General features: G+C 38.9%; 1 protein-coding gene across 1 annotated transcript in view; it reads right to left on the bottom strand.

Annotated features, from left to right (window-relative positions):
• The window catches only part of LOC140226810 (serine/threonine-protein kinase unc-51-like), a 71,349-nt gene extending 52,139 nt beyond the window's left edge, over positions 1-19,210 (bottom strand). The window contains 4 exon segments of the mRNA XM_072307234.1: positions 668-737; positions 13,262-13,303; positions 14,353-14,445; positions 18,957-19,210. Of these exon segments, the coding sequence (XP_072163335.1) occupies positions 668-737; positions 13,262-13,303; positions 14,353-14,445; positions 18,957-19,046 (295 nt within the window). The 5' untranslated portion in view covers positions 19,047-19,210.
• Positions 19,211-20,990: the final 1,780 nt, after the last annotated feature.

The raw sequence follows: 20,990 nt of genomic DNA, 5'->3' as shown, positions 1-20,990 counted from the left end.
ATCGTACATCCTTCATAAAACACCAACCTGTAATTAGTTACCAGTATACTTCACTCCACTGGGAATATATATCCCGAACAATACCTTGCAAACTTGTTTACAACATTCACAATTGATACTCTTGCCATTACCTCTCAGAATGAATATATCGCTGAAACCTTGTACAGGAACGCTCCATAGAAGATTTTCATAGTACTGTTATATGTATTGTATATATTTTTATTCTCTCTCTTTCTTTCTAAAACAGTCTTTGTCTTAAAGGGACGGTACAGTTTTGGTTGAGATGGTGATTCAGATTTGAAATTTATGTGATATAAGTATAATCCACTTATGAAATATCAAAGAGCATACAATTTTATGAGGAATTCAAAGTTTATTTGATGAAAATCAGTTTTAAAATGGCTGAGATATCCAAAAACAAAGTAAAACAATGTTCTCATGATGAAAGGTTGGTCCTACTTTTAATTAGGACCTTTCTTCTTTTTTTTTTTTTGATATCTTAGCCATTTCAAAATCAATTTCCATCAAATAAACATTGAATTCCTCTCAGAATTGTATGCTCTTTAATATTTCGCAAGTGGTTTCAAACCACCCCACAAAAAGGTGAAAATCTGAAGTTCCGTCTCTACCAAAGCCATACAATCGTTTTAATCATGAGATAACATACTGTGAAGATAGTCGGCCAGGTCTCCACCATTGCAGTACTCCATTACCATGAAGAGGGAGGATGTCGTTTCCTGTGGATGTAAAAAAAGATGTGAAAGGAGGGCATGATTTAGGCAAGAGGAGCTGAGGGAAAGATCACTAGTAAAAAGTGCACAGAATACAAATGCAGGAGCGGCCACAGACTTAAACAGCACCTAGTGTTAATCGGTGTTCATTAAAGGTCTTGTTTACCTTTGGGAGCAGTGATTTATAAAATGTTGAAGATATCACTTTTGATGCATATGTGTAGGTCAGTTGTACCACAAAACAGCCTACCATATAAAATTTCTGCAATAAAGCCTAATATATAAGGAAATATCACAATTTTTCTCATTAAACCATACAATGTAATACTGTCGATGGTTTGGTATGGAAACATTTTTATTTCATCTATTGTTCACATTTTGTACATTTAACAATACTTAACATCGATTATGCTGGTTCAAATTTCTACATTGGTTGTTTCTATCCCTAACTCACATTTTAGAACTATTTTGAAGCACAAATGTTGGGTTTTTGTTTTATCTGCAAATGGTAAATTATGCCTTTAAGAGATTTCCCTAACATAAAAAAGGGTTTCTTTTTTTTATTGATTGTAGAAAACTGTGTTAAAGCAACCCTGACAGACGGGTGAAAATCAGAGGGATATCATTTGATCATAAAAACAACAAATAAACAAAGTTCACAGCGAGTTTTAGGTCAGTATGATACCTATGAAATGTAACAGATACCAAAAGAAGATACATCTCAAATGCTTTAAACTTGAGGCTTCATGCAGGTATAACATTCACCAGGTAGTTCTTCTTACAACAGTACAATCGCCATCAACTTTTGGCTAATGAGTGAACATACAGTTTATGAGTGGAAATGATATAAGACTGATTTCTCTGTGCATAACCACTTGTGTACCAAGGAATATGTATGAGTCACATAGGGTAACTATCTGTGCTTCAAAGTATGACTGATTCTTGTCTTCGAATCACCACCTTCCATCTTTTTCTCTTTTCTTCCTAGAAATGGCTTATGTTTGCCAACAGAACGCAGAGATGTTCATGACATTTAGACTGATGAAGACAAAATAACATGGAATGCCGACAAAACAAATGGTGACAAGAATACATGGAATGTAGAATCCTGTATGTCTAGTGGGCTCAGCCATAATATTGATCACCCTGGGACAGTCTATTAACAGTAAACTATGCTGCTGCTCCCCTCCCCTCCCCCCTTACAAAACACATGACTGGACCAAAGTTCACTCACTCTTCCCAAAGTAGTGTGCATCTATTGACACAGCTGAACGAGCAAGACACTGCATTGTTGATCTAGTCTGTTCTGATACAGTCTTGAATTAGAGGGGAGAAAATTCATATTCTGCCAAAATCTGGTTTTCAAACAATTTCTCATCTTTTCATTAGGGTATTTTGTGTGTGTATGTGTTTGTAAGCTATGAATTACATTATCTCTTGCAGGAAATGCTCAAGAGTACATTATCAGCTACTGAAGTCACCTACTTTAAATTAAAAAGTCTGGAAAATATAGACTATAGACATCATAAACAGGTGGTCTGGTTCTGGGAGACCTGGCAGTGTCATGTGGATAGCACGTGCATGATTATAGTGCAGCTTGTACAGTACAAGGTCATTGTGACCCAGATGGCCACACTACAAACACATAGAACGACATGAGATGTGTACATATAATGTAGCTCTACAGTACATGGGACAACAATGCATCAACAGGCCTACATGCATTATGCTCTCACATTCACTTACTGGCAACCTTGCTTGAGACAATAGTGGCATGAATAACAATAATAATAATAATAACAATAATAATAATAATAATAATAATAATAACAATAATAATAATAATAATAATAATAATAATAATAATAATAATAATAACAATAATAATAATAATAATAATAATGACAATAATAATAATAACAACAACAACAACAACAACAATTATAATAATTGCATTTATATGGCGCTATAAATGGGTGTTCACACCATAATTCACACTATACCGCATAGAGCTAATTAGTGGTATCCAAATCTTAAGGTTTACATCATGTAATATTTTTGCCCATGTGCAGACATGAATACTGTATCTCATTATATGGTGAGCAGCGTCATGATCCAAATCCCAAGAAATCTTGCAATCATTTGAGAAATAGCATGATGCAACTTGCACCACAGTGAGAATTTGAACACTGCAACACACAATATCAAGATTTTCTATCCCATCATTCAAATACATACTCTGTAAAACATGATATATTCGCAGCATGAAATTTTCGCAAATTGGGGCCGACGGCCTTTTTTGCGACATGAAATTTTCGCTAACTGCCACTGGCGTTTAATGCATTAAGTGTGCATAAATGGGTTCTCCATATGTTTTATCTTAATTGGTCTACTGGTTATACCACACAAATAACCACTATACAATTAATGAATAATGCAAGGTTGAATGTAAACCAAGATACATATTGATGAATGCTGGTAAATGTAGGAAAACAAACATTGATGAACTGTAACACATAACAAAAACAGTGTGTAGAGTATCAACTATGTGTTGCTTTTAAGTAACAATTAATGCATGCAAAATTGGATTCAATTTCAGTACTGGTATTGAAATGCACTGAGATATTAAATGCAAACTATGGATGAAATAGCTTGTATAGTAGATCCAGAGGTTACTGTAGATCTAAATGACTTGGCACACCATACAGGCCTATTATGATGCCTGCTGCACTTGGTGAGTCATGAGATTCACTGGACACAGAGATGAGCTGGAGAGGGAAGGGCTGACAGGATGGGGTTGACATGTTACATGTATGTTGACTGATGGAAACCCACGCAAGCAAATCATCTTGTTTACGATGTGTACACACATATACGGTACACACTGTATAATACAGCTATCTGCATAATCTATGAATCTATACACATAAAGAATATCTTGGACGCAGTTTCTGGTGTAGTAATGTAGGCCTATACATTTGTATTGATCTGGTACTATACTTTTCTTCCAAGAAGGCTCTTGATATTTCTGCTATAATTTATGTCAGAAATATGGCGAGATATTGACAAGTGTCACCATTTTGCTACTAACAGTTCCAAAGCTGTGACATTCCCCCCCCCCCCCACCATTGCCTGTCTACACTGCAGCAGTAGTTTTCCATTCCTGTCTATTTGTTTACAACTCAGTCAAGCATAGCATTAGCCAACAGTCAGTATTAGAACTCTACTCTAGGGCAGATTTGTTTGGATGAGTAATCCAACAGCTCTACTCCTACTCACGCTTCACAGGAAAGAGTGGCATAATCATTCAAACTGCCTGCTACAGTAGAATGAGGGGAAAATGCCGGTGAAAGATCCAAGCTATTTTATACCCAATCCCGCTCCTGCTCAAATGCACGTAGAGAACATATTTAGCTTCTATGTCGGAACCTCGGGACAGAAATAGACTTGAGGGTTGACCTGGCTGTTGTCAAAAAAAAACAGGGACTGATGATACACAGCGCCTTTCTCAATATATGGGAAATTATACAGCTTTGCATGAAATAGCAAGTATAGCTGCACTTCGATTTACTAGGCCGAGAAATAGAGAGTGTTGTTCCTTTATGTAGGTCCTATATGTACAAGTGTATCAATTAAATGGCAGTAATTTGATTCTTTCCTGTCATAAGCAGTTGTGTTTCACTTTCAGTGACATAAAGATGTGTTTCTGTTGCTAATATCAGAGAAGACCCGAAAAAAAAAGGGGGGGGGGAGAATGAAGAGGACATTCTGCCCTTAGTCCATATGACCACACATGGACTGTGTCATGTACTAAAAAAAAAAAAAAAGAAATGCCTGGAACAGACTCTAACTGACCAATGAGTGACCCCTGGCCTGGACATTTGTCATGAGACCTTGGACTTCTGAATACACCCTGATTAGTGATACATGATGATAGTCTTGATTTCAAGTAGACTAACAAATTTGTTACAATCTAAATTCTCCATCTGTTGCATTGACTGTGACATCTATCAAATACTTAGTATATCACATAATTTGACTTCATGGATTAATAATAGTTTCTATAATGACTTGCCTACACATGTGTATACATGCATGTGCATGCATACTTTTTTTATGCACTTTATGAGGATATGATACTTTATGAAGAATCTATTACACAACAAGACAAAAGAGAAATATTTGCTGCTATGCATCGACATTGGCTGACTGCCAAATTACATTCAACAAAGAAAAATAAACATCATACAATCACAACTGGCAAAAAGAGGTTGTATATGTTTTAAACTGAACTCAATCAGACTACAGCCAGTTTCTGATTGCCATAAACATACAGGAAACTTAAACGGTTATGATATTGGCCAGGGTAATTATCTAAACTTTGAGAGCTTTAGATGCTGATCTCAAGAAAATCTAAAGGGAAAATGCTTTTTGATATACCTTTTCTGTCACAATTCAAAACCCAACAGTGCGCCATTACCTCAGTCCCCCCCCCCCCCAAAAAAAAAAAAAAAAACTTCAGATGACGTAAGCATGAGAAAAAGTTGGGGATATGACATATTTTTCTACATGTTAGCAGGACCAAAGAATAGTTGTTAAGCCAATTCAAGGTCTACAACAAAGCACAATGTTTATTCATACATTCACATTTTCTTTTAAATTACGGGTTTTATGGCTGTGGGAGACACACACAAGTGTACCAAAAAGACTGGCATAGTGTATTGACTGAGTCATTTGTTTCTGTAAGCTTGTCTACCTTTGAGAAAAATTTGAGTAGATGAAAGTGTCTTTCACAGTTCTCCTTTTTTTTTTTCGGGGGGGGGGGGGGGAGGAAGGGAGGTGGGGGATTCTACGTGACAACTGAAAGAGGGCAAGTTGTGAAAATACAAACACAAAAGGACCTCACCTCAAGCTCTCCAACATGTCAGAAACAAAAGGCTAATGAACGTTCCTTGAACTCAGCGACTGACCTTGGTTGCTATATTGAAATACGGGCTATAAACAAGCCACACCTAATGAGGGCTGACACAGTGGTGTTTGTGTGAGGTTTTGTATCAGCGTGTCCCTGTGTGTGTACAGTGTATGTGAATGTGTCTGTCAAAGGACAGAAATGATTATATGACCCCCACAAAAACATTGTGTCAGCACTGGCGCCTCGCATGCATTGGTTATTTTATCATGGATATTCCACGGCCATTCAGGCGGCCAGCCTCACAGCCTGGGGAAGGATGGGAGTTAACGTCCTCTTCCTTCAATATCCCACGTCTGTCTGATCATAAACAATGTCACCGTCATCTTTGTCATTAGTACCGGGCGACTGGTAAACACTGCAACCAGCCCTCCACAACTGCTCTTTCCCATCATATTTGATTGCATCACAGTTTTGGCAGCAAGCATGCAGAGCTGACAGCAGCTATCTGTGGGTGCCTCTGGTTTGGCAGTGTTCATTATTGTTTGATATTATAAAACAGATAATGCTTTATCTAAATGTAAATATAACATGGCCCTGTCAAACAAAAAGGGGAAACTAAGTTGTTGCTCAGCATCATCTCAAGTAGGGCATTACCATTCCAGTTCCAGATCATTGTGCTTGTTTGTTTGGTTTGGTTTTGTTTGTTTTGTTGTTTTTTTTTTCATGATCAAAAGCTATTGTTTTCTCTCTTTTAAAGCTTCTCCAAAGGTATTCCAAACCCTTTGTATAATGTCAAAAGGAAAGTCATATTTCAGCTGGAGTCCATGCAACAGACTCCAAGAAAGCAAGCACATTGCACATGAACCTCATCATGAGCCAAGTTTTATATTTGATGAAAGAATGAGATGCTTTTGCTTCATTGCTCATCGCCGCCATAAACTGCATTTTTACTCCAACCTCTCTTCAATACAACATGTATTTCATCTTTCATTTGTGTGTGTATGTGCACACAATCAGAGAATACACACACCCATGTATACACGAATCAGCTATATTCTGAAGGACACTCTTCATGTCCTCCTAAACTAGGATATCTCCATTTCATCTCCCTAGTATAACATAAACACAACACACCTGATAGCATTGGTTCTAATTTGGATTAAATGCAAAACAATCACTGAATTGGAACAATACATCCATCCAAACACAGATTGCTGAAAACTGCTCATCATACATGTATGTGACATGATATCTTGCTCATTAAATTACCAACCAGCACGACGATGGCCTCAAAGTTTTGACCTCAAACAGGGTATGAAAAGTCATCAAATCTCCCTCCCGTCTGAATGGGGGTTTTCGCAAGGCTCTCATACTCAAGTGGGCAAGTGCCCTTTCATCTAACTTACTTGACGGTGGATTCTAGTTGCCCCTTGGGCAAAGGTTTGTATCACCCAGACTAGCGACACTCTTCAACCGTGCTTCCAGATTTACAATGTATACAACAAACAAATAATGACAACAACAAACATCTCAGCTGCAAGGTTCTATACTTTATCAGAATTGCTGATGGAGACCATCATTAGCAGGGAGACCAAGAGCATTTGCTCAACAAAATGTTTTATCCATAAATTAGTCAGAGCACAGAAACGGGCCGCCACAACAAAGGAAATTGAGCATAACTTGTACCAGTTGCGGTGTGAGCCACAGACAGTGCATCTAGCATGTAGACAGCCACACCGTAATGTACAGTATCTCTTTCAATAATGTTCCTGTTAAATTATTTGCAACTCTGCCATGTGTGGATTTTTGTGGACATTTTCCCAAACTGATAGCCAGATTGTTTAACACGCAAGCTGACAGATTTTTACCTTTTCCTTTATTTTGCATTTTTCTTCAAAAGCATCCTGCGTGGTATTTCAAAATGTTGATAATAAGGTTGCCAACTTTTCCATCATGAACCATTGACCTTACTATTCTTGGCTAACATTCCATCATGTTGCACATGCTTTATTGCATCATTACCAATGATATCATGTATTTCACTCTGGAAATTTCATTTTGGGGTAACAATTCCAGAATAAATTCAGCTGCTTCCTTGTTGGAAATGAGGAGTCCTAGGCAGCTAGACAAGAACCAAAGGGAAATTCCAGGCATATGAGATCAACTTTGCATGCAATAAATTCTTCATGATCGGCCAAATTCAGCCGAAATTACAGGTGCATAATTTTGCAGATAAGCACACAATGTATGTCTGTCTGGACGAATTCTGATATATTTCCAAAAAATATTCAGAATATTACATTTGTATGTTCTTATTTTCATGACAGCTCAGGAGACCATGATATTTGTCAAAATGGACATACCATGAAATATTCTAGGTTCAAATACAGCACTATGTTGGTGAATCATACCGAATATGCTATGTGGATAATCTACAAGTCCATCATCAATAGACCAATCCAGTTTTAAAACACTTGTCCTGAATGGGTTAACTATTGCTTGGCATACTGAAGCCCCTCCCCCACCCCCAAATTATGGCTGAAATAAAAAAAAAAAATAAATTTAAAAGCCCAAACTGAATCGAACTAAACTTTAAAAGATAACTTCCACATCACATTTTTCCAGCCCTGTTAACTCTGCATCCTTTTATAGTTCCCTCCAGGGACCTGGGTATTGGAAGGGAGTCGGAGTATGACGTTGTGTGAAACACGTAGCACAGCAAGCAGTAAGCTGAGTCATTTTATCTGCTGTTGGTCATAACAGTAAACACAGGTCTTGCGTGATTGTGATGCAATGCACAGACAGACCATGTAAGTGGTTCCATGGACAGACAATGGTTTACTCCAGTAGGGATTCTCTCTCCCTAGCTCTTTTGTGATAATTGATGTTTTACCTAGGGCACAACTGGACATGATCAATTCCCATATTTGACGGTGAAAGGGGATTACACCAAGCAGCTACTACTAGTGTTCTCCATAATTAGATACAGAGAGAAAATTCTATTGCATACAGTACAGCTTTGACTGGTGCAACAGATCTATTGTCTATAATGGCAAAAACTGCATATTTATGCACAGCAAAGATTTAACTCTATAGGTAGGTACAGTTGTATCTTGGCAGATATGGGTGATTGGCAATTTCTAATCGATTTGAGTAATTATTGAGAAAATTAATTAAAATTGCTGGCTGGGTTAAAAATTGCATGGTTTACATGAAAGGCCTATATGATACATGATTTTTGCATCAAATGTATACAATTTACACGTATGTATGATAACATACATACTGCACTGTGGAATGGGGGGGGGGGGAAGTGTTGAATACCCATGATTAAAAAGTCATATTGTAGGCATACATAGGCCTACTTAGGTGGAAAGTATGTCCAAGATCTTTTTGATTTTTTTACTCATAGCTTAATTACTCCAAAAACTTCATAATCGGTATTCATACATTATGGTGAGGAAGGCAATACGTCAATCAGTTGCTATAAAAACAACTCAAAGTAAGAAACATTCATTTGAAGGAATAAAAAAAGAAGCTTTTCCCACATTTCTTGCCCATTCATCAAATCTGCAATACAATTCAACTTTCCACTTTAGAACATTTTAATACAGGCATACAGAGCGCACAGTGTACAGTGGGAATTTCATCCCACCCTCATGTTCTTGTTTTGGCATCGTTCAACAGCACAGCTCTATGGAGCTTCCTACATTTGTACATGTACAGACTCTACTCAGTTGCCTCTTCCTAGGCTACAGTAGCTATCAACACTTGATGCTAATGTATCTAGCACATTGCACAATATGTATGCTGCAAGGAAAATTTTGAAAAAAAAAAATAACAGAGAATTAACAAAAAAAGAGAAGTGTGCAAGCACGAATAATGTGTAAACATGGATACGTACATTACGTGCAAAACACAACTTCACAGTGCATCTCTAAGCGAGGGTAACAAAGCCAATTGTCTCTCTGGCAATGAGTAATTAGCACTGTTTCATTGCTGTCCACCAGTTTAAGGTGCCATAGTGCTTCTGATTCAAGACTCCTGCTCACATATTCTGTATCACGCATACTGTAAAACACGATATATTCGCGGCTTGAAAATTTCGCGACTTGGTGCCGACTTTCTCGCAGTATGAAATTTTCAAGACTTGCCACACTGGCATCCAATGCATGTTGTGGAGGCAAGAACTTTCACATCCATTTTAACTTTGCGAATGTTGCCGCTCGCGAAATTTGCGAAGTTAATGCACGTGAACATCCCTTGTGTTACAGTAGTGCATACGTGCTGACAAAATTGTGTGCATGCAAGCTGGAATGGGGTCTGCTACTTTTTGTGACAATCCGTCATGGTGCCCCTCTACATAAGGCATCATACTTCTGCGATTAAATTTTGTGCAGAGTGCATGGCAAATTCTGGGGAAAAAAAGTGCTGTACAGTAAAAAAAAACAAAAAAAAAATCAAGTGTCAAGCTGACCTCAGTCACGGTTGATGTACTGCAACACCTTATTAGTTTGCAATTAATAAAGCAAATTAACTATAAATGAAAGGACAATTTTTCAACTTTTATCCTGTTTATTTGCTGTGAGTACTTTCTGAGTCATGCATACTGAAATCCCCTTGCTTCACTGCATTGGGCACACAGCCAGGATTTGCCATAAAAAAAAAAAAAATTTACCTCTTCTCAAAAATTGGGTTAATTCTAAATTGATGAGTACATGCAATGAATGTAACAGTTAGGCAGTGACTCACACAAATTCAGCACACATTTACAAAGTTACAGCAATTCAGTTACATGGTAGAAAATCTGCAAAAATTGTGTTTGAAATATATGGCTTCCACTGAGGAATATGAAATATATTTCTCTCTATCAAGATGCTGCATGCAGTAAAACTGCACAGAATTCTGTTTATATGAAGTATATGAGGCGTGCGTGTTTATGTGCACACCTGTACAATGTATGTGGTATGCATGTTCATACATACTGTATGTCTATTGACCGATTCGGGTTCGTTGAGGGCAGCAGACATTTTATGGCACTGGGCGCAGCCATGAGCTCAAATTGCGGTGTCTCAGCCGACCCCCCCCCCCCCCCTGCTCTCCCCCACCCCCCTGGCAACAGGTTTATCTCGCACTTGTAACAAAGGTTCGCGCATTAAGCAAGCATTCGCACACTCAGTACGAGACGCCCATTGGCTAAAGCAACCATGCATCAGTTTTTCATTCTGCGCGCGTGCTAATGTAGGGAGAGGGGTGGGGAGTGGGAAGGGGGGGTCGGCTGAGACACCGCAGTAATGGCGCTGCCCACGCCAAAAATACACATAGCGCGTCACAGAATCGGTCAATAGATACAACAGGTATGCATGTATTTGTGTTTTAAAGTACAGTGTATGTACAGTTTGTATACGCCTATGTATGTATAAGTAACTGTATTAGTGCTTACATGTACAGTTTTTGTATGTGTGCGCAAAAGATGGCCAAACTATTATCAGATAAGTTTGAAGGCATCAATATCTTCAATCTCTGAAGAAGTAATACATAAAACACAACAGCCTAGATAACTCTTTCGCAGAGAAGTGCCTTAGAAAATACTGGTTCAGCCAGATGTCTATCAAACAGTGAGAACTTTAGCGATGCTTTTTGCATGTCAAGAAATGATGGGCATCAATAGCACTATTGATACAGGTGTTACAGTAACATGAACAAGATGCCTCTATTGAAAAGCCCAGTGAATGTCCTACAGTTGAACCTCTCTTATCCGGCCTCCATTTATCCAGATCTCTCTATTATACGGACGCAATCTCGCCGTGATTTTTGTTTTAATGATTACGGGAGGAAAGGGGGATTCCTAACTCCTTGAGAACTCCTACACAAACACACATGAATTACATATTACTTCGAACATGATTAACATACATTACATCAAATTTCCTTCCGAATTGCTTACCTTCAGACATTTTAGCATCCCCAAACATCCCCAAATGTAACAACGAAAGGTTGCACTATACACATTACTACATGTGGTACTACAATTCGCTACATCAGTACATGTGTATATGTACGTGTATAAAGCATTGAGTCTCCCGTATCCGGCCAAATCCCTTATCCGGATGAGCCCTGGTCCCGACTTGTCCGGATACGAGAGGTTCAACTGTATTTGGTTTATTATAGATTCTTACACAGTCTCAACTCAATCACCACTCGTCTGATATCGCTCCAGTGTTCACCGACTCTTACTTTAGTTCTGTGAATTCTACCAGCCACAAATTATAATACATGTTTGCAGTACAATCCTGTTCAATGGCATTCAGTTGAATATGGACTGGATGCATTGTCAAGCCTATATTACTGGGGTACGAATAATCTTCTAGCTGCTGTAAGTCCCTCTATCGGTTGAATTGATACATGATCCTACAAAACAGAGCTGCGGCCACTGGCACATATCACAATCATACTCGGGGGACATGACTTTCCTAATGGTTGTATATTTCCATATTCAATGTCTGTAATTGTCAAAAGTTAGAAAATAATGCACAGGATTATGCACTTTGTGAAAATCATTTTTTTTTTCTTAATGACCTATATGCTGTGACCTACTTTAGGTAATTGTTTTTGCCAACTACAGTGTAAACTAGTGATCTATTAGGTCAACGTGTTATCGCAGGTACCTGAGCTTGGAGCAGATTATGCTACAGAGCTATCATTTGCATGGGTCCATAACCATCCTTGTGAAGCTACCACAAAGCATGCCTTATGAAAAACGACCTTCATCAGAAGCCTGGCAACAAACCAGTGGCCCTAAACCTGAACAATCTGATGGATGTGAGCCAACATGCCCTGTGTCACACAATGATGTTTGCTGAGCGGCGACCTCATCTACAAGGATTCAATGTCAAGCTTGATGAAAATGTTACATCACTGCATCTGAGATGACATGGTACACGGTTGTACAGTTGAACCTCTATTATCCGGCCTCCCTTTATCCGGATCTCTCTATTATCCGGACGCAATCTCGCCGTGATTTTTTTTTTTTTTTTAATAATTACGGGAAGAAATGGGGATTCCCAACTCCTTGAGAACTCCTACCCAAACACACATGAATAACATATTACTTCCAATATGATTAACATACATTGCATCAAATTTCCTTCCAAATTGCTTACCTTCAGACATTTCAACATCCCGAAACATCCCCAAATGTAACAATGAAAAGGTTGCAGTATACACATTGCTACATGTAGCACTACAATGGGCTACATCAGTACATGTGTTATGTATATGTACATGTATAAAGCATTGAGTCTCCCGTATCCGGCCAAATCCCTTATCCGGATGAGCCCCGGTCCCGACTTGTCCGGATATGAGAGGTTCAACTGTATATGGTTTTATAAAATGAATTTAAAAAGTTCAGCTGCATCTCTGCAGCCATTTTTTGTATGTCCGACTCAGTGAAAATTGATAGTCATTTTTATCAACTGTCAAGCTAACTAAAAACAAAAAACAAACGAGCACAAACATGTGAGAAATCCTCTTGTGGCTGTTCCAGCAAAGAACCAGTGATATGATAAATGTATCAAGGTGGCAAGCAGTATAATGACCAGATGTTGAATAAACTCACCTTAAAGTGGAGAAGGGAAACCACATTGTCATGATGGAGCTCCTGCAACGTGAAGAAATATGATCAAAATTTACTTTGAATATATGCACAGACTGGTAAATGTCAAAACAGTTTAACGTCATTATTACAGTCCTACATGTATGCAGTAGGCAAACTATACTCTATAGGCGCAGTCAGACTGGCAAAAGATCGAGAAGTTTAAGATCGCGAAGTTTGGGCCATTGGTACGCGCGCAAGCAAGAGTGAGCCGTCCGATGGCTAGTGATTGTGACGTAACAATGCGCATCTGCACATGACAATGACCTCGCGCTTCGGAGGCACCGCCCACAAACAGATCGAGAAGTTTCGCGGGAAGTTTCGCAGGAAGTTTGCGGTCACACTGGCAAAGATCTTAAACTTCTCGATCTTTTGCCAGTCTGTCAGTCTGGGGGCGCTGTGGCATAGTGGATAAGACTCCCGACTCCCGAACGGAGGACCGCGAGTTCAAATCCCGCCCAGTGCTTACATCCTTGGACAAGATGTTTTTACCCACAATGTCCCTCTCGACCCAGGTGTATAAATGGGTACCTGGCAACGGTAGGGTAATAATAATAGCAGGGCCCTCTGGTAGAGCAGTGGCAACACTGAAGAGGCTACCCTGGGTAAATAAGACCTTATTATTATTATTATTATTAAAATGAAACATGTCTGACTGCAAAACTTCATACCGTAGTAAAAATTTCATTCAATTCCTATATATATATATCCCTTTCTATTCTTAAATAGGAACCCATTATTGCTGAGATACAGCCGAAGATATCTAAAATCATTTGTGTTAAAGACAATGACAGAGGTTACAACGTACTCTTTATACACATAATGAGACTGGAGCAGTAAATGTTACATTGAATCAGGATTTTTATGCACACACTGTGGCTGTGAGTGAATGTCACTGCAATATAGATTAAATGAAAGTGGCAGCCATGCATACTTATCATCTCGACTGTCTATTCAGAATTCCTCCTGAAATTTGAGCCTCATCAACCTTCAAAGGTACCATAGCTGACAAACTCCCACTTGACTGACATCTCATACTCAACTACACTATGTACCTTCAGGATCTCAATCTCCTTCTCAGGAAATGTCTGTGACTTTGACAGGTTCTTCTTGTTAATGCATTTGATGGCCACTGTTTGATCTGGTCTCTGAAAAGAAACAATGAAAAAAAAAAAAAAAAAGACCTGTTACATCAAAGAAAGAGATTTCTTGAAACAAAGAGTATGAAACTGAAAACATTTTGTGAATATGTACAGTGCAAATCCAATGTAATAAAATCACACTTTCGGTCAGTGTATCAATAGGCGTTTTCACATCAGCCCGATGTTTCAAAATAGCGTGCTATTTTCTGACTTGGGAAATTTTCCCGATAGCGAAATAGCGCGCTATTTGATAATGTGAACACAAATTAGCCCGCTAATTGTATCGCTCTGATCGAGAAAATTTTTCGACTCCAACTCGGGAAATTTCTGAAACAGCGGGATAGTAGCACACTATTTGATAATGTGAAAACGACTCAAGAAATTAGCGCGATTAATCCCATCATGCCTAGCGTGTGTGACCCGATTGATCGAGGCAAACTGCACACAAATCATGAGGAATTTTTGAGAGGGCACACATATTACTGATGCTGTTTGCACATACTCAGCTTTCGAATTAGCTCGAAAAAAATGCGGACTAATTCTCTTCGGGCTGATGTGAATAAGAAATGAAATAGCGCTCTAATTTCGAAAATTTCGAAAAATATTTCGAGCTTGGATTTTTATCGGGCTGATGTGAAAACGCCTAGTATGTCAATTAAAAAGGAGAACAGCTTTACAGGCTGTACCTTTCACAAGATATCTCAGCTGTGAAATCCACTGTGTGATAAATGTCTCATGGGTTAAGTACTGATACATCAACAAATTAAACAGACAATTTCTGTTAGAAAAACTTTCAGTTTTACCAGTTGCATTTATAAGATACCTGGTACTGTAAAACCAGAGATTTTTGCATGCATTTTAATTTTGTAAATTTCAAGAGAGCCAAGTTTTGTGGAATTGAAGATAATATAAAGTTTTGGTATTACCTCAAAAGTTTCCCTGAATTTCCTTGTCTTAGCATATAACTAACACTGTGAGACTTACTCGCCCCAAAGTGCTCTCATGTCTTAGTAATCATGCAATAATGGTTTCGTACCAGAGCCGGCGCCATATGGCGGCGAGGTAGTACACGTATTGTACGAAACCATTATTGCATGATAACTGCGACCAGCAGCGTGCAGCCCCATACGCATACTGAGTAGCTAACTGCGACCAGCAGCCCCATACGCATAGCTAAATGGGGCTTCGCATTGTAGCATTCAGGATCATGACAGATTTAGTATCGCGGGTAAATATCAACCTAAAATCCATAAAATTCTTCAATTTGAACACTTAACAATTAAGTTGAAGTCTTGAAAACAGGCTTCGGGCAACGTTTGGTTCTGCCAATAGTCCCTTTCTGTTCGAATTGATGACTGAATGTGACTCTGTCGAGAGGACCTTGGGAGAGCTACATACACTGATTACTACGGCCAGCGCATACGCACACATCACATGCGAACAAATTTCAAATCCATGAACGGATAAGATGTTTGTGTGCGCATACGCTGGCCGTCAATTCAGTGTAGAGCTCCCAAGGTCCTCTCGACCGAGTCACATTCAGGCCGCTTTTTGTACCGCATTTGGCCTTTTGCGCATTTACAGTGAAATGAAGGCCAGGCTCAGCCGCGGCCAAGCCCGGCATTTTCACTCACTGTAAACGGGGTCTTAGATTTTTACAGTACATTTCAGACACTACTGCGTCTCTACACATTGTATTTCATGACCTATGGGAACTCCCTGGTAGAAATGCTGCCCTCAACAAGTTTCCTCAGATACTGCAAATTTCTGGTAAGAATTTTCTTTGCTCACTGCAGGTACGCAGCAATGTGTGTATCACCCACCACCGATAGCAACTGCAGAGTGGTCACTCGTGTGACCAACGTACAGGAAGAATAATTTTTGCATCTCATCCTCCTGCTCCCATTTCCCCTCGTTTGTCATGTGTAACAGGCATGTCCAAGCACCTATTGTCTATTCATGATGTACATTGTACACTTTATTTTTCTAATAATGCAATTGTGTATCCTTGTTCGCATCATGCATTTGCAAAAATATGTGTTCGACTCTATTCATGTGCTTGTGTCTACACCACATGAATTTAATTCTAATTATACAATGATATATGATATTGCTGTATTTGCAATGAGAATAGACCAGCAAACTGATGAACTAAAATGAATGAGGCAGGAACTATCACATTTGTTTTAATGAGCACTTGTTTATTAAGAAAGCTTGTGCACAGCTTATGGGAGAAAACCATAACAAAAGTACCCTTCAAAGAAATTATAAGCCCAATATCAACAAAGTGTAATAGGGCAACTGGATGTACACATACTGCTCAGAACTTTGAACATATAGATAGAAGAGCATCTATTGAATGTCATAGCTAAATACTGTCTACCAGCATGGAAGTGGAATGGTACTACTGGTATGCTAAAAATTGCCATCATACCTCAGCTACATGTACTCTCAGTCATCTACAACGTTGTATTTCATACTGTTGACTCTTTATGTGCAAGGTTCTCACATCAAGCTCAGCTGATGGCGTGCCAAGTTCGCATATTTTGCTCAAACGCAAAAACCCTTCAAACCGATAAATCGCCAAATGTCACAGTACAATGAAAGCTTCACTTTTGATTCCATTTCTCACACAGATACAGCGTGTTGTAGTTTCCATGGCATGATGTGACTGAATATCAGCGTTCTTTAAGGTTTCTTTTCGGGTAAGTTCTAATTTTCTGTTGTGGTTGTGCACAATTCATGTCTGCAAAAGTCATGCCTCCCAAAACCTGGAAAAACACAGATACTGGCCATTTGCAAGAAAAATAACCACAGCTCTGTCATAAGATTTACACCACAGCAAAACTTTGGTAATTTTTTCTACAACTTCACTCACTGCATGTGGGTTAGAACATACCTGTCATCAATACTATGAAAAGTTTACACATCTGGCTTTGAAAAGAAAAAAAATCAAAAAGTGCTCATGTGTTGCAGTCTCAGAATCATGTGGCACACAGGGGGTTTATACTGTGGCACACACAGACTTAATCATGTACATGTACATTGTAAAGGATCATAAAGAGCAACATCACCAAATGATTTCAATTTCAGGGGAAAAGTGGCTTCAAAGTATCAACATCAAGAAATATTTCCAACACTGGATGATAATCTCTCACTTTAATAAACAAGCAAGGGCATTTCACGTCTAGGGATTTCAAATACAAATTTGTACCAGTTGACGTTACTACTCTTTTTTGTGTGTAGGCTCTACAGTAATCCTAGAGTCTATAATTGTGTAAACATTTACATTTGGCAAGCATAATTTACCGGTAGACCATTTTTTAAAACGTTAAAATTGTTGTTAATTTGTATTTTATCAGTACATTGTACAACTCAAACATTGACAACATAATCGACGAGATGACAAGCTTTTAATGAAACAGGGCTATAATGTACAAATGCAGGCCCACATGTATATGATGCAATAATACCTACTTGGTGAAATGTCATTACCTTTTACCATCCTCACATGTACTGTATACGCCAAATATTTCGCAAAGATTTTAAATCATAAATTTAGTGAGTCAGCAGGGGTGTATCCAGGATTTTTTCTGGGGGGGTTGTAATCAAAATTTTTGGACCTTTACCTTTGCGAGGGAGCGGAGCGACCGAGTGGGGGGAGGGTGTGGGAGGGGGGTGTCCCCCCTCCCACGGTAGGGAGTTTTTGAATTTTATATTTTAAAATGGGGCCATTTGGTGCATACAAAAGTGACTTTTTCGGCATGGCAGTGCGGCTTAGAAATAAGGTATGGCATATTAAAACTACGTTACGAAATTAACGAGGTTTTTGACAATTTGCTGGAACACCACCTCAGTGGTCACTTTTTTTCCTGTTGTATATAGGGTAAAAACCCCTCAAAAAACAAAAATGTCTTTTACAAAAAGTGGACCTTTTGAAAATTTGGGGGGGGGGGGGGTCGTACGACCCTCCCGACCCCCCCTTGCATACACCCATGGTCAGGTGCTATTCGCGAGATTTAACATGCGAAAATATTGACTCTGATCACGCCATGACTGTGACGTACGAGTATAGATTCTACATTTCTCCGTTCGGTACATGACTCCATGATCGCAATTTTAACCACTAGCGAAATCGTCGGGAAGTTCCAATTCACAAAAATTTAGTCTTTTAGACTCACTAAATATATGCCGTATACAGTATTGACCCTCCCGTAGCTCCCCTCCCTACCCCCCCCCCCCCCCCGATAAATGTTCTGCTGCCCCTGCAATTGGCAATAAATTTACAATGACCATACCATGACTAGCTCTATACTCTCTCTGAGGTATTCCACTGAATATTCAAGTTCATGACCTCCAAAGGAAATAAATATTTACCAGTCAACTGTCCTTACATGCAGAATTCCTTTCAACTAACGTTAAAGAATGTAAGCAAAACATAAATTATCTTATTCGTACACCTTGGCTCAGCCATACAGGGCCTGCCTTCACTGGCTTCAGGGAGAATGAGATCTTACCCTTCGCTCTCTCCCTCTGAAGACGATGGCAAAAGCGCCATGTCCAATGATATCTTTCCGGTTGTACTCATATTCATCCACAAACTCCATCCTTCACTGGTATCTCTGTCACAATGCAGTCAACATCATAAAAAATTTCCACACTCTTTGTTTTGTCTTTTCTACGGTCAATATCGAGGACGGTGCGCGCCAAACGATATGACAAAAACGACCCAACGAAACCCACATCAAAGGCCTGTGCTGTGTTTTGTTTGGTTCTGCTATCCTATATACGGATTACCAACACACAAAGGGCCGATGCTGACAATCACCCGCCGCTCTCCTACTCCTCTAGCTGTCGCTGTTGTGTCGCGGTGAGGATGATGAAATCGCGAGAAAGAGGTTGAAATCAAACCGATGCCATAAAGTTCCACCGTTCTCGAACTAAATGAGGGAAATGTGACTGCATCATTTTAATCACCATATGAAAGAACATCAACAGGATCAACATACAACGAACGAAACGCGAGTAGCGTGAAGACGGCTGTTGACGTACTGCTGTACAACTTCTGTTTTTGTCCTCAATCTGGGTAGCTGCAAAACATAACATCCAAGCCAGCTAGCTGGCATACGCTCTACGTACGACAGCCTTGTTACGAGCGAGCCTGGGTACGAGCATACGAGGGAATCTATTTCGTAATGCATTCCTGTAGTCATCCGGGCAGTGCAGCAGTCTGCGCCGCGGGTCAGCCGTATAATATACCATGTCGCGACCAGCTGATCATGACGAAACCATTACGAATGGGGGTCTTCAAAAAAAAAAAATGGCAACAATAGCTTGCCCTTAATAGGATAAAACCAAAGTTTTGGCTCTAAAATGCAATACATAAGCTCACTAAAATACACAAACGTAGCTTTTATGTGTATATTCCTCATAACCAATTATTCTGAAATGTATTTTTCATGTACGAAAACCTTTTTATCTAAGAATATGTGCGTGCCTTTTGAACGACGAGTGACGTCATTTGTTTTGGTTTTATCGCCACATTCACACGGCTCGTAATACCGCACCGGCGAAATTTTAGGTCACATCCCAGACGTATCCCAAATGATAATCAAAAAAATATTCATTTTGTCCCCCTACTAGATTGACTGGGATTTTGATTCAAATTTTTGACATTACATGTACACTCATCTGCTAGCTGTCATCATGCGTTTGCATCTGTGATGCATGGAATACCACAAAATTTCTTTATTCCTTTTTAAATCATAGAATTTAAGTATTACTGAATATTCTTTGACAATAAAGTGATAAACATTTTGTAATAATTTTAAAATTATACAATTAGCGTTAATATTTGAGTCTTAATCCAAACAAAAGCTTTGAACTATATCAATTTTAACAGAAAGTTTAGATACGACTCTAGAGCCTGTGCTCTAGAGAAAATTTCAGGCGGCTGACCTACGCATCTTATTCCTTTTTAAATCATAGAATTTAAGTATTACTGAATATTCTTTGACAATAAAGTAATAAACATTTTGTAATAATTTTAAAAATAAACAATTAGTGTTAATATTTGAGTCTTAATCCAAACAAAAGCTTTAAACTATATCAATTTTAACAGAAAGTTTAGATACGACTCTAGAGCCTGTGCTCTAGAGAAAATTTCAGGCGGGTGATCTACGCACGTAAGCGTGTGCCATATTTCTCGTAAGTCTGCGCCAGAGTACAAAGTACGCTGCATCATTGTACCACGATGAAAACTCCGCTAGCAAGCATATGTGTGCTAAGTGTAATTGTGCTAATTGTTATGTGCTGAATGCAAGCGTCTACGGCCCAGCATGGACCCAATATAATAACAATCACCTGTGTCTGTCATTATAGCCAGTGTTACTTTGTATTCAAAAAAATGTTGATTATTATAACAGCGTTATACATCTGTTTGATGTTACTTTCATTTGGCTCTGCTTTCGACCAATTTTTAGTAGGAGTTAAGGGGCGCTGGATCACTCCTTAACTCGATGAAAAGTTATTATAATAGGGCCTATATACAC

The sequence above is a fragment of the Diadema setosum genome, chromosome 4 (genome assembly GCF_964275005.1).
Source record: "Diadema setosum chromosome 4, eeDiaSeto1, whole genome shotgun sequence".
Classification (NCBI taxonomy): Eukaryota; Metazoa; Echinodermata; class Echinoidea; order Diadematoida; family Diadematidae; genus Diadema; species Diadema setosum.
This window is presented reverse-complemented; position numbering and strand designations above follow the sequence as displayed.